Genomic DNA, 12275 nt, shown 5'->3' on the forward strand with positions numbered 1-12275 from the left:
CATTAACTACAAGGCCTCACTGATCTGAAAGGGGTGTTAAAATGATACTTTACTCAAATCTGAAAATTCTGTCATCATCCTCATGCCTTTCCAAACCCATATCGGGTTTTTTTGTGAAATCGCAAAAGCAGTTTTCACACAGCTCTTTTTTATATTAAATTGGATGTGGACAGAATCTGTCAAGATAAAAATAAATAACAAATCACTATAAAGGTAGTCTCCTGAAGCAATGTGTTAGCTTTATGTGAGGGACAGACCAATATTCACTTTAAATCGGCCTTCAAATCTCACTAGCATTCATAGAGCCTTCATTGATATTCAAATATAAATGTTATGGAAAATATGTAGAAGTGAGAATCAGTGTTATTGTTAACTAATATTATTAAAAATAGTTTTTGTTAATTGAAATAAAATATAAATAACAATTTTATTTATAACAATGATGAACAATTTAATTTGAGTTGAAGTTCTAAAATTACTGAAAATGAAATAAATAGAAATATAACAAAAATGAAAAATAATAAAAATGACAGGAGCATATAACAAAATTACTAAATAAATGATATTCATATATGAAATACTAAAATAACTATAGCAAATTAGATTTGAGAGCTACTACAGAGATTTTCAGTGGATAACAGTGGATTTTTTTCAGTGGATTTTTTTGGATGAAACAAAATCCTTAAAGTGATCAGAATTTCAGTTCATTTTTGCTATATGAGCTCATTTGCAATGGCTTGTCTAAAGCTTGTGAAGACCTTGCGTTGAAATCTGCTCATTTAATTTGTGTTGTGTGTTTTTCAGAGGTTGCTCAAGCTCGAGGGCAGATTAACAGGACGGAGAGAGTTCCTCATGAACAACAAATTAATTTCTTCATTAAGGTCAGTCATCTTTAATGTAGCTCAGACATTTGGAATATAACTTTACACTGAAATCCATGAGAATCCATCACAGCATAGCAGCTAAGTCAAACTTATTTAAACAACCAAACAAGCATTAAATTGATTTTAGGATTCTATTTTAAGACACTGCAACTGCCTATTTTGTGTATTGGCTTTGTGTATTTTTTCTTAAGTGGTAATGAAGCAAATGTCTCAGCTTGTTCAAAGCATTTACTCGGTTTTTTTTTTTAGTTGAACCGTAGTTGTCATGGATTTGTGTATTTATAGATAATTATGGCCTTTATTTTGTTTGTCCAGATGGACATCTCTGTGGGTCATGTCACTGCTGATCTCGTAATTGATTAGATGTCATGTTTTGCTTTGTGTGATAGTATGCGTCCCTGTTCTGAGACCATATGCAGCGTGCAAGTTCAAGGTTCTCTAAGCGATGTTGGGTGACGTCACTTCTTGTTGGTTAGCTCAACCCTCCCTCCTCCTCATCCCGTCCCCTCCCCCTCCCTTCCGTGCTTCCTGAAACAGTCATGAATGCCAGACTGGATTTACCCACCTATCTAGCAAAAACGGAGCCACCTGAATGTCGGATTGGAAGCCCTTCTGCCGGCGGAGTTCGAAGGCTTTTCCGAATGTAAATTCGAGACTTTGCGCGTTCCTTCTTTTTTTCCCTCTTCTTTGCCATTTGTTCTTCGGAACGTTGTCTCTTTGGTCGTGTGTCGGACATATCAAAATTCAAGAGAATATAATTCTAATGTTAGTCGTTGTCTAGGACATCTCTCCTCTAGCTAACTTCCCTTTTCATGCTTCTCTTTCCTCCACTCCCCACACCCCCCTTCATGTGCACGCGCACTAACCCCCAACCCCCACCCCCAAATCATTCTTGTTGGTTATTGGCTGGAACACTGTTTGTTATGTTTCGTGGTGCAGGTTGGCCCAGTTTGTTTTTGTTGCCGTTTGTGGAGCCTGGGCTTTCTACAGAGGCCGCGGTTTTTTTACAGTGTGTTCAGGGGACAGGCAGCTAGCGGAAAGTGAGGAGATGTTTGCTGTATGTGACAAAAAATGTTTCAGCCTAAAAAAACGTGTGACATCGCTTAGAGCACCTTTAAAAAGGTTTTCTTTCCCACATGAAGATCAATTATGGCGCTCAGCAGTTCCCTGACCTCCACAACCATCAATCTCATTAATGTGCACTAAAAATCTTCACTTCAATACCTAACTACAAAAATCTGAAAATGAACATTTCTTCATACTCTTGTTTTATTCTATATTCATGCCTCTTTTTCTTTTTTGTCCCAGGTTGTATTGCCACTGTTAGATCAATATTTCAAAAATCACTATCTCTACTTCCTGTCCACTACAATGTCTGCCCTTAGAGATGGCTGCCAGTCCACAAATAAGGAAAAAGAGATGGTCACCAGGTAATTTGTGACAATAGACTGCCTTGACAAATGTTTATGTGATTATGTGGGTCAGGTTTTTCTTACATCGGTCTCCATGAGTAAAATTAATAAACATACTAAATAATGTCTTAAAGATACATTCAGTCATGTTTTAAACCAAAAAGATGAATAGTACTTTTGTTTAAAATATGTTTAAAACTCACATGAGATGAATTCTCCAGTCATATCAGTAGCTTTATAAAAGCTGCTGGATGGAGTGGGTCCCCTCATGGGGGCGGCCATGTTGAGATCACATGATCAGATGAATACTACTGTTTATCTTAGTAACCTCCCATTATTTTGACACTTTAGTTCATGGAACAAATTAATCATGAGTGACTAAGTATAGAATGTTAATGTACAATGACATCAGTAACTGAATATTTAATAATTTGCTTTGGCATAATATTGCATCTACACCATTTTTGGTGTCAGTATAAGTCCAAGGCGACTGTCTTATTGGCTAGCGAAACATATACAAAATATTATTTAGTGCACCTTTAAGAAATATCGGAAAATGCAAAATTGTCTAGGGGACAGAAAATATAATATAATATAAATCAATGGAAAATGTGTGCGTGTGTGTGTGCATACACACATATGGCTGATTGCATGTCTGTGTCTCCATGTTCACCTTTGCTTCTCTGTCATTATATATTTTCAGTTCCATCTATCTTGTTTTTTCCAATTCATTTCCCTCATTCCTTCTCTTACACTTATCCTCTCTCCTGTTATTTCCTAGTTTATTCTGTAAACTCGGAGCTCTAGCCAGACGCAGAATCTCTCTGTTTGGTAAGAGTTTGTGTGGTGCGAATGTCTTTTTCTCATACTCTCTTCTTTCTATATTTTTTTGGTTTTTAATAAAAATCTACTTTGGAATATTTAGCTGGAAACACTTTTAATTAGAAGCCGTTTGTATTCATATCATGCGCACTCAGCATTATCCACTGCCATTGTTCACCCACCCGTCTTGTATTGCTGAGGCGAATGCTTATAGTACATACCTCATTAATTTTATTAACCCACCCTTCATGGAAAACATAAATCAGGAGCTAGTGCTTTTTACTGTCTAGATTGCATTGAGCTCAATGCCATGTTTCCTCTTAGGAAATGATGCCCTTGCTTTGGTGAGCTGCCTACAAATCCTGGCACAGTCCCTGGATGGAAGGTAGTTAATGTTTGGTGTACTGATATACAAGTGATTTTTTTTATTTTTGAAATGAAATTTACTGTAGGTCCTTCAATATAGGTGACATTTTTGTCGACTTTGGACAAAATGAGAAATCAGTAAAATGAGAAATTGGACATCGTTTGAGGAATCAGTAAATTCATTGAGAAGTTAATACATCAGTTAAATATATATATATAATATAATATAATATAATTGATCTAAAGTAAAGATATTTATAATTGAATATGTCTTTACGTCACATGAATAATTCAACTATATTAAAATATAAAAGTTATTTTAAATTGTAATAATATTCCACAATATTAATATGACTTTATAGAGTAGTGTATATGATAATACAAATTTAAAATAAAAGAATATCACCATAGTGATCATTCTAATTTGTCTATGATTGTTTGTCTCTAGGACGGTAATGAAAGCCACTAGTGAATCTGTCACGGTGTCTTTGTGGTCGTTCTTTGAAGCCGCGGCAGAAGACCTTGAGCTAACAGTGGAAACTGTGACCTGGGATGAGTATGGACTGAACCGAGGCCAGAGCAGGGGAGACGGTGAGGTCATAACGTACACCACCACTGCCCTGATCCCGGTGCTCACCGCTCTATTCCAGCATGATTCCCAGAGGCAGCATGGAGTGGGACTGATCGGTAAGAGAAAAGGGAAGAGGGCGGAATGGATGGAAGAAATAGCAGCGACTAATTAGATGAATAATGAATAGATTAGTGTGTGCTATGATGAATGAACAGATGGAGAGAAAATAAATGGAGGTTGTGAAAAGGCAGCGGAAAAATATTCACAAAGGTTTTGGGTTGAGCAGATCACTTCCTTTTCTACTTAACACTGTTTTGCCAATTAGAGTGACACTTGTCATCCTGTCTGCACAGGATGCAGTGTAATATATTTGGCCCCGTGTTTGACCCCTCTTATGGGTACATTCAGTAATGTTTTGTACTATTTTCCACCATGTAAAGATCTAAAGGAACTGGCTGTGTGAAAACATTCACTGTTTCGCAAGAAGTCCAACTGCATTTTGTATTCCTTCACTTTCTCTGTGACCAGGGAATTTTCCTCTTGAACATGATCTTATATTGCTTCTATAAACAATTTTCTTCACAAGTGTCCTGGCAAAAGAAAACGCTGTTTGCGCTGCACTGTGGGACTGCAGAAGTCTTCACTGCGATAAGAGCCGCTGTGCTGCACGTTTTTAGAACAGCAGCATCATGTGTTGAATCATTCATACTCTACATTTCTGCTCTGTATGAACTGATTACCATTTCACTAGAAAGGATTTCAGAATTATGAATGAAGCACACATACAGTTAGGATAAATTGTAGATTGTCATGCTTTTTTTTATATATATTGAACTTGGGAGTGCTTGGATAAAACATTATTTTTTCTTTCAGTGGAGGAAGTGCACTCCTGTTGTTACAGGATTCTCAGCAGTCTCTACATTCTTGGCACCTGCAGTTGTACTTTTATTGAGAGGTAACCCTCTATCAAGTATTGTTTCACTCAAAATGGAAAATTCTGTCAATATTTGATTTCCCTCATTCCAAACCCATATGCTGTAATTTTCTCATTTGATCACAAAAGGAAATGTTTCAGAAAATGCATCTTTTTTGTCTTTATTAATGTCTGTCATGTGTGTGTGATCACCAAAAAAATTAATAATAATAATCAAAAATGTATGATAGCTTTGGGCAAAGAAAAGCCCCTCTATCTTCAAATCCTGCTTTGCCATCACAGGAATAAATTATATTTTAAAATATATTAAAATAGAAAACAGTTATTTTAAATTGTAATAATATTTCACAATATTTCTCTTTTTATTGAATTTTTAATTAAATAGTTCCAGGCTTAATAAGCCTCTTTCAAAAACATTAAAACATCTTACAGACCTCAAACTTTTGAACAGTAATTTAGTAAAGTTAAAGTTTGGGGTCTGTGAGATGGTTTAATGTTTTTGAAAGAAGTCTCTTATGCTTATCAAGCCTGAAATTATTTCATTAAAAATACAGTAATATTTTGAAATATGATTATAATTTAAAATAACTTTTCTTTGTTAATATATTTTAAAATTTAATGTATTCCTGTGATGTCAAAGCTGAATTTTCGGCATCATTACTCACATGATCCTCCAGAAATCATTCTAATATGCTGATTTGACGGTCAAGTAACATTTCTTATTATTTTCAGTGTTGAAAACAGTTGTGCTGCTTAATATGTTTGGTACTTCTTCTTTTTTTTCGGAATATTTTGATTTAATAGAAAGTTCAAAATAATAGCATGTATTGGAAATATAAATCTTTTGTAAAATTATAAATGTCTTTACTGTCACTTTTGACACAATTGAATGTATCATTGGTGAATAAATGTTTTAATGAAAGAAAAAAAACCTACCAATGGCAAGCTTTTGAACGGCAGTGTTGCTATGCACTGAAATTCTTGAAGCTTTCAAATTACCTTTCAATGCACTTCTGACATGGTCACTATGAACTGCATGGGAAATAGCTGCGTAAATAATCTACTAAAAACTGTTGTTTAGGGAAAATATAACAGTATACTGGTTTGGACAGACATAATAGTGAAGAAATTATTTTTTGGTTGTCCTAACCCTTTAACAAATGTATTTTCTTTAGGACATTGTGTTACTTTGAGTGTTTGGCTCTTATCATTTTATTCTGATTATATATTATGAATGCTTTATTAATGTTCGGTTTGTCCTTTTGCGCTCCATAGTTATTAGCTCATGTCTAGGTTTGTGGTTCATCTGTCAATCAGCCTTTATCTTTGTTTTGATAGGCAGAGGTCAGTCTTTGGGGAGTGTCTGGCTGCATTATCTGCAGCCTTTCCTGTGTGTTTCTTGGAGCTGAGTGACCTTCATTCCCTCTCCGACACCATGAGTAATGAAGAGAGTGAAGGTAAAGGCAAGAAAAGTTTAATAGAACACATTGTGCTCATGCTCATGCTGCTGCATTCAGTTTTTCCTCATGGATGTTGGTGTGGTCTTTCTAGCTGAGAGAGCCTATAGGCTCCTCCCCAATTTGCAGGAGGCTTTCTCAGAGATCGAAGAGCTCGCAGGGACGGGGTCCGCTGCCCGCCGTGCCCTTTTAACAAGGGTTACGGAGGTGACGCTTCCACTGCTGTGTAGCTATGTCTCTAGATGGGGGGAGGCTGGTAACCAGGCATCCCAGGAGGGCCACTGTTCCTCTGTCACACCCCAGCACGCTAATGCCCTGCTGGGTCACATCCTCTCCATCATCCACGCCCACCTGGGGACCGCAGACAGTGCTTGGATGAAACGCCTCGCAGGTGAGCTGGTCCCGCTAGAGAAGTGAATTACTAGATTATGATATGATATGAGTAATTATGAATTACTAAGACGAAGTCCAAATTACATTGGAAAGTTTAAACGAGTACAAATATAAATGTCAAATTCAATAACAGAGCATTTCTTTTAGTGTTTGGCCAGCCTATCATCAGCAAGGCAGAACCACACCTCTTGAAGAGCCACTTTCTGCCTCTGATGGACAAGTTAAAGAAGAGGGCGGAGTCTGTGCTGCTGGAGGAGGAGCATTTGAAGACAGAGGGGCGTGGCGATGTCTCGGAACAGGAGTTAGATATCCAGGAAAGGTTTACCGTGTTGGTCCAAGATATCTATGCTTTTTACCCTTTACTCATTCCATTTATAGACCTTCACAGGTGAGAAAGAGTGTAATGTGCTATTTATTATCAGTTATTGAAAATCACTCTTGGCTATTGGTTAATCTGCTTGATGTTTGGTATTCATCAGAATGAGTTGGCTTAGAGAGGTGGACGCAGATGCTGAGAAGCTTTTCTCCCTCGTAGCTGAAGTCTTCATTTTTTGGGCTAAATCTCATGTAAGCTGCTCTCAGCCATGTTTATGATATTTCATATTTAATATTTTCCTCTTAAAGGAATGGTTCGGAGTAATTTCAACCTATGGTCCTTTGCACCATGACCTCGAGCCAAACACCCAGAAGCTTTTTTCCCTTGGTCGAACATTATTCAAGTTAGAGCTTATTTAGAGATATCAGCCAAATGGCTTAGTGCAGGCGCTAATGGATCCAAGGATGTATCTCGTAAATTACCCCACTAATAATGCCCAGAACGGTACCAAACTTCTACAGTGGTACAAATATGTTCTGTACTCATAAAACGAGGCATTGGAAAGTTTGTAAGTACATCAGGAGTTTATTTAAATAACACTTGCCTGATGGCTCAAGCTACCGGCCTACCGCTAACTCGGACGTCGAGGTCACTTCCGTTATTTGGGAAAAGCCTGTAAAAGTCCTGGCAGAGAGCGTTGCATTAGTAGCGATGTAGTGTAACAACGAATAATTTTTTTTCCCGAAGTGTTGACAACTTATTAATTGTTAACTAATAATTGTTGCAAACTTGTACTACCAACAAAATATTAGTGCATTCCTGGAACTGGGCGTCGTTACACTACATCCTTATGCATCGCTTTCTGCCAGGACTTTTACGTGCTTTTCCCAAATCATGGAAGTGACCTCGACGTCCGGGTTAGTGGTAGCATAAGCCATCAGGCAAGTGTTATATAAATAAACTCCTGTACTTACAAACTTTCCAATGCCTCATTTTATGAGTACAGAACCTATTTGTACCACTGTAGAAGTTTGGTACCATTCCGGGCATTATTAGTGGGATAATTTACGAGATACAACCCTGGATCCATTAGTGCCTGCACTAAGCCATTTGGCTGATATCTCTAAATAAGCTCTAACTTAAATAATGTTCGACCAAGGGAAAAAAGCTTCTGGGGGGTGTTTGGCTCGAGGTCATGGCGCAAAGGACCCTAGGTTAAAATTTCACCGAACCATCCCTTTAAAGGGGTCATATCATGAAACCATCACATTTTCTTTTACAGTATATAAGCAAAAGAGTTTAGGTTCAGTTGTCCTGAAAAAATGTCTTTAAAAATGAACATCTTTTGAGGTTAAAGTGCACATTGCTCCGCGCATGACATGCAAAAAATGTGATATCATGGTGACCACGAATTAAGAATTTGTTCCCATGATTTATTAATTTGTGGCCATGTTTTATTAATTCCCTTTACTTGAAGGGCTCCCTAAAAATTTCCTGTTCTGAAATCTGCCATCAGAAGATGGCCATCGCATTAAACATGGTCACTCACATTTATATGTCAATGATGCCTATTTGAACACTAAATTTCAATTAAAATGAAATTGAATAAAAAAAGAAAGAAATTATAATTTCTTGTTTATCTTTGTTGTCCTCAAGGAAAAATAAATAAATGATAATACCCCTTTAAAGTACACCCAGAAATTGAGCATGTCCCCTTAATATCATCAGTCTGTAAAAATGTACAATATGAAATGAATATAGTTTTAAAAAATGTATTTGCTGACACTTTCATACATTTCATACATTCTTTGTTCTTTGTTTTCAAACCCCTTTTCCCCTATAGAATTTCAAATGGGAAGAACAGAATTTTGTTGTTCAAAATGAAATCAACAATATGACATTCCTGGTGAACAGCAGCAAAAGCAGGATGGATAAGGTCTCTTTTCATTTCACTAATACTGGATTATTTGTTGTGAACAGATGCAGTTTTTCCATTCATTTAACTCTGTAAATGACCATGTAACATATTTTCCTCTCTAGTTCTTCTCACCTCTGACCAAGTTTGATTTGTCCTCATTTCTTACTCAATTCTTTGAAAAGAAATGTATCTTTGCCCTGTTAATCTAGAGGTCCAACGGGGACTTTAATAAACGTCCAAGTCATTATTCAACCCAAATATGCTGTTCAATAATATTGAATGAATCTAAATTGAATGATTGTCCATTAGGGAGGGGTGTGCAACCAGGAGAGGAGAAAGGTGAAGAGGAAGGGTGATCATTACTCCACACACACCTCTCTCATTGTGGCCGCTCCAAAAAAACTCCTCTCGGTTGCCTTGAATGGATGTTGCCATGGTGTTCAGGACCTAGTCACCCATGCCAAAAGCCGTTTCTCTCAGGTACGCCTATTCATACTGATCAATAATGACAATGTTTACAAAATCACTCTGACTTTTTTTCTTGACATCTGAAGCATTCGTCTGTTTCTAGAGGGACACAGAGGATGAGGTCCGGGCATTCATTCGAAGCAACCTGCAACAGGTGAACCAGCAGGCAACCTGTGAAAGTGCTGATAACGTCCTGTGACGAAATTATAATTTAAGTCTCCTCACCTCACTTGATTTAATTTTTCTCTTTTTGCCAGGATCTGTGTGAAAACTTTGTGGATCCCCTCAGTGTTGAGAGGATCTTAAGCATTGCTTGTGTTCTTTTCCACCTGGATCAGGTTAGACTGGGAATAAATTGCTGCAGTTGATTATGAATGATGATTGACGGCACAATGGCAAAGCCAGCATGTTGTGTATCACCATATCAGAATCGCTGTGGTCTATCAAATGTAATTTTTGGGTGAATTATTCTACATTAAAACTTGAAACAGTGAAGTTCAGTGGAGAACTTTGACTAATTATTTTGTGTCTAATTGTGTGGTTCTGTTCTAGTCATAAAGTTGTGTTTTCTGTAAGGTGGAGCGCCCTCAGAAGAAGAAGAGGGCAGTGTGGCATAAGATGTTGTCTAAGCAGAGGAAACGGGCTGTAGTTGCTTGTTTGAGAATGGTTCCTTTGTACAATCTCCCCAGGTATGCTGCAAAAAGAGTTATGACAAGTCCATTTACTCTTTATATTGCATTATGAATTACCCAAGTAATAAAAGCTGAAAAACAGCATAAATACTATGTTATTGAACTAACCTAGATAAAGAGGACATTTTGTCATCTTCCTTATGTTTCAGTGGGCTGAAAACAATATGAATGACTTGCTTTTAACGTGAGATTTGTCTCTTTCTGCAGGCACAGAGCAGTGAACCTTTTCCTTCAGGGTTATGAGAGAGTTTGGCTGAAGGCAGAACATGATTCACCTGAGGACAGACTAATTGAGGATTTGGCTGTGAGTGTGTTTCTGATTGGCTGTGTTTCCCAGTTGAGATGTTGAGTCATGATGTTCATGTGTTCGCCAATCCAGAAGGCTAATTCACCACAGGTTACCTTGGGAATTTTGTAATGGGTTTTTAGAATTGCAGTTTTCAATTTATGAGTACAATTAATATTACTTATAGAGACTTGCACATGTTGTATTGCAACATAAATTAGATGTTGGCACACTTAAAACGATTGTGTGCTTTAAAAACATGTTGCTAACACATTGAAACTACCACAATGTGACTTTATGAGCTCATTGAATCTGACAATAGCACACAATAGCATTAATCCTTATATAGCACACTTAAAAAAACAAACAAACCAAAAACACAGTTTTGAAGCAGTAAATACATTTGTAATTTTACAAAAGATATTGGTTATACTTTATTGGATGGTCCACTTTAGACATTCTACTAACTATAAGTAACTTTGCAACTAAATGTCAGCTAACTCTCAGCAGAGTATTAGTAGACTGTTAGGGTAGGTAAGGTGTTAAGGTTCAGGTTTAGTTTAGATGTACTTGCAAAGTTACTTATAGTCAGTAGAATGTCTGTTGGGGGAGCATGACAATAGTGTTCGCAGATATTAAGCACACAGTCTACTAATATTGTAATTTGAGCTAGTTGACATGCAGGTATGTTTTTCTTTATAACTATACATATATTTTTTAAGAAATGGTTATGGTAGGTTTAGAGGTAGGAGTGGGGATTAGCAACTTAATATCATGTATTATTATCATAATTATGTATTATTATCATAATATGAATGTAATTCTTCTACATATTTGTGTCCATTTCCATTTATGTTCTTTTTAATATATAAATCACATTGTTAACATTACATTACATTAATTATATTCATATTTATATATATATATATATATATATACCAAGATATGTATATGATATACCATATATCACCAAGAATCGAATCCGAGTTGATGGGACATATTCAGGTGTGCTTGAGACAACACCTGTTTTGCAGATTTGTACTGTTGTGAGGGATTCTATTCAGGGGTTTGATTAATTTTGAGGCTGCAGAAGTCATTAAAAGTTGCATTTTCAATTAAGGCTGTAACAACAAATAAAGTGGAAAAAGTTAAAACGCTGTGAATACTTTCCGGATACACTGTATGTCCCATCAACTCGTATTCGAGTCTTGGTGCTAGTCTGATGTGATCCTCCAGTCATCCTGTCGTCGTTGTGATTATATTGATCCATCTCAATGGCAGTTTTCCTCTGCACCTTGTACCCTTGATCTTTTCAATCATAATATCCTTTTCCAGTTATCTTTCCCTTCGAACTGTGTGATGACAGACTATATACAGATATATATATTACCCTGAGCTTTTTATACCCAGCAGAAAGCAGCTTATGTAGAGATCCTAAAGGAGGGAGCAGAGCAGAGAAACATCATTGATCCACTCCATCAGCTTATCAATTTCTTCAGTCAAAGTGCCTTGACAGAGAGGAGGTTTGTATTCGTTTGTATATGTGCATGTTGTATATGTGTGATAATTGAAGTGTGTATCAAGGCTAACCAAAACCATTTTAGACATAACTTTAGCAAGTATTTCACCTCTGTTCGAAAACTCTGGAAGATTTTCTACATTAAAAGCAACCTGACCAACTTGTCTCATAAAAGGCACACAAGATATCCGGCTAACACTCACAGTTGATGGCATTTAACATGTTTCTAAGTTTACA

General features: G+C 36.7%; 1 protein-coding gene across 3 annotated transcripts in view; it reads left to right on the plus strand.

Moving 5' to 3' along the window:
• ryr2b (ryanodine receptor 2b (cardiac)) overlaps positions 1-12275 on the plus strand; it is a 71794-nt gene that overhangs the window by 39919 nt on the left and 19600 nt on the right. For 2 of the 3 annotated variants that reach the window (XM_082144038.1, XM_082144040.1), the window contains exons 59-75: positions 805-881; positions 2193-2314; positions 3078-3127; positions 3443-3503; positions 3933-4171; positions 4929-5010; positions 6328-6446; positions 6541-6837; positions 6987-7227; positions 7319-7406; positions 8999-9091; positions 9383-9553; positions 9645-9695; positions 9799-9879; positions 10118-10230; positions 10441-10537; positions 11930-12042. In XM_082144038.1, the coding sequence (XP_082000164.1) occupies positions 805-881; positions 2193-2314; positions 3078-3127; positions 3443-3503; positions 3933-4171; positions 4929-5010; positions 6328-6446; positions 6541-6837; positions 6987-7227; positions 7319-7406; positions 8999-9091; positions 9383-9553; positions 9645-9695; positions 9799-9879; positions 10118-10230; positions 10441-10537; positions 11930-12042 (2095 nt within the window). The remainder of the gene's footprint in view (positions 1-804; positions 882-2192; positions 2315-3077; positions 3128-3442; positions 3504-3932; positions 4172-4928; positions 5011-6327; positions 6447-6540; positions 6838-6986; positions 7228-7318; positions 7407-8998; positions 9092-9382; positions 9554-9644; positions 9696-9798; positions 9880-10117; positions 10231-10440; positions 10538-11929; positions 12043-12275) is intronic. The other variant, XM_082144039.1, reaches the window with a different exon arrangement.

This window comes from Leuciscus leuciscus, assembly GCF_965113295.1.
Source record: "Leuciscus leuciscus genome assembly, chromosome: 17".
Classification (NCBI taxonomy): Eukaryota; Metazoa; Chordata; class Actinopteri; order Cypriniformes; family Leuciscidae; genus Leuciscus; species Leuciscus leuciscus.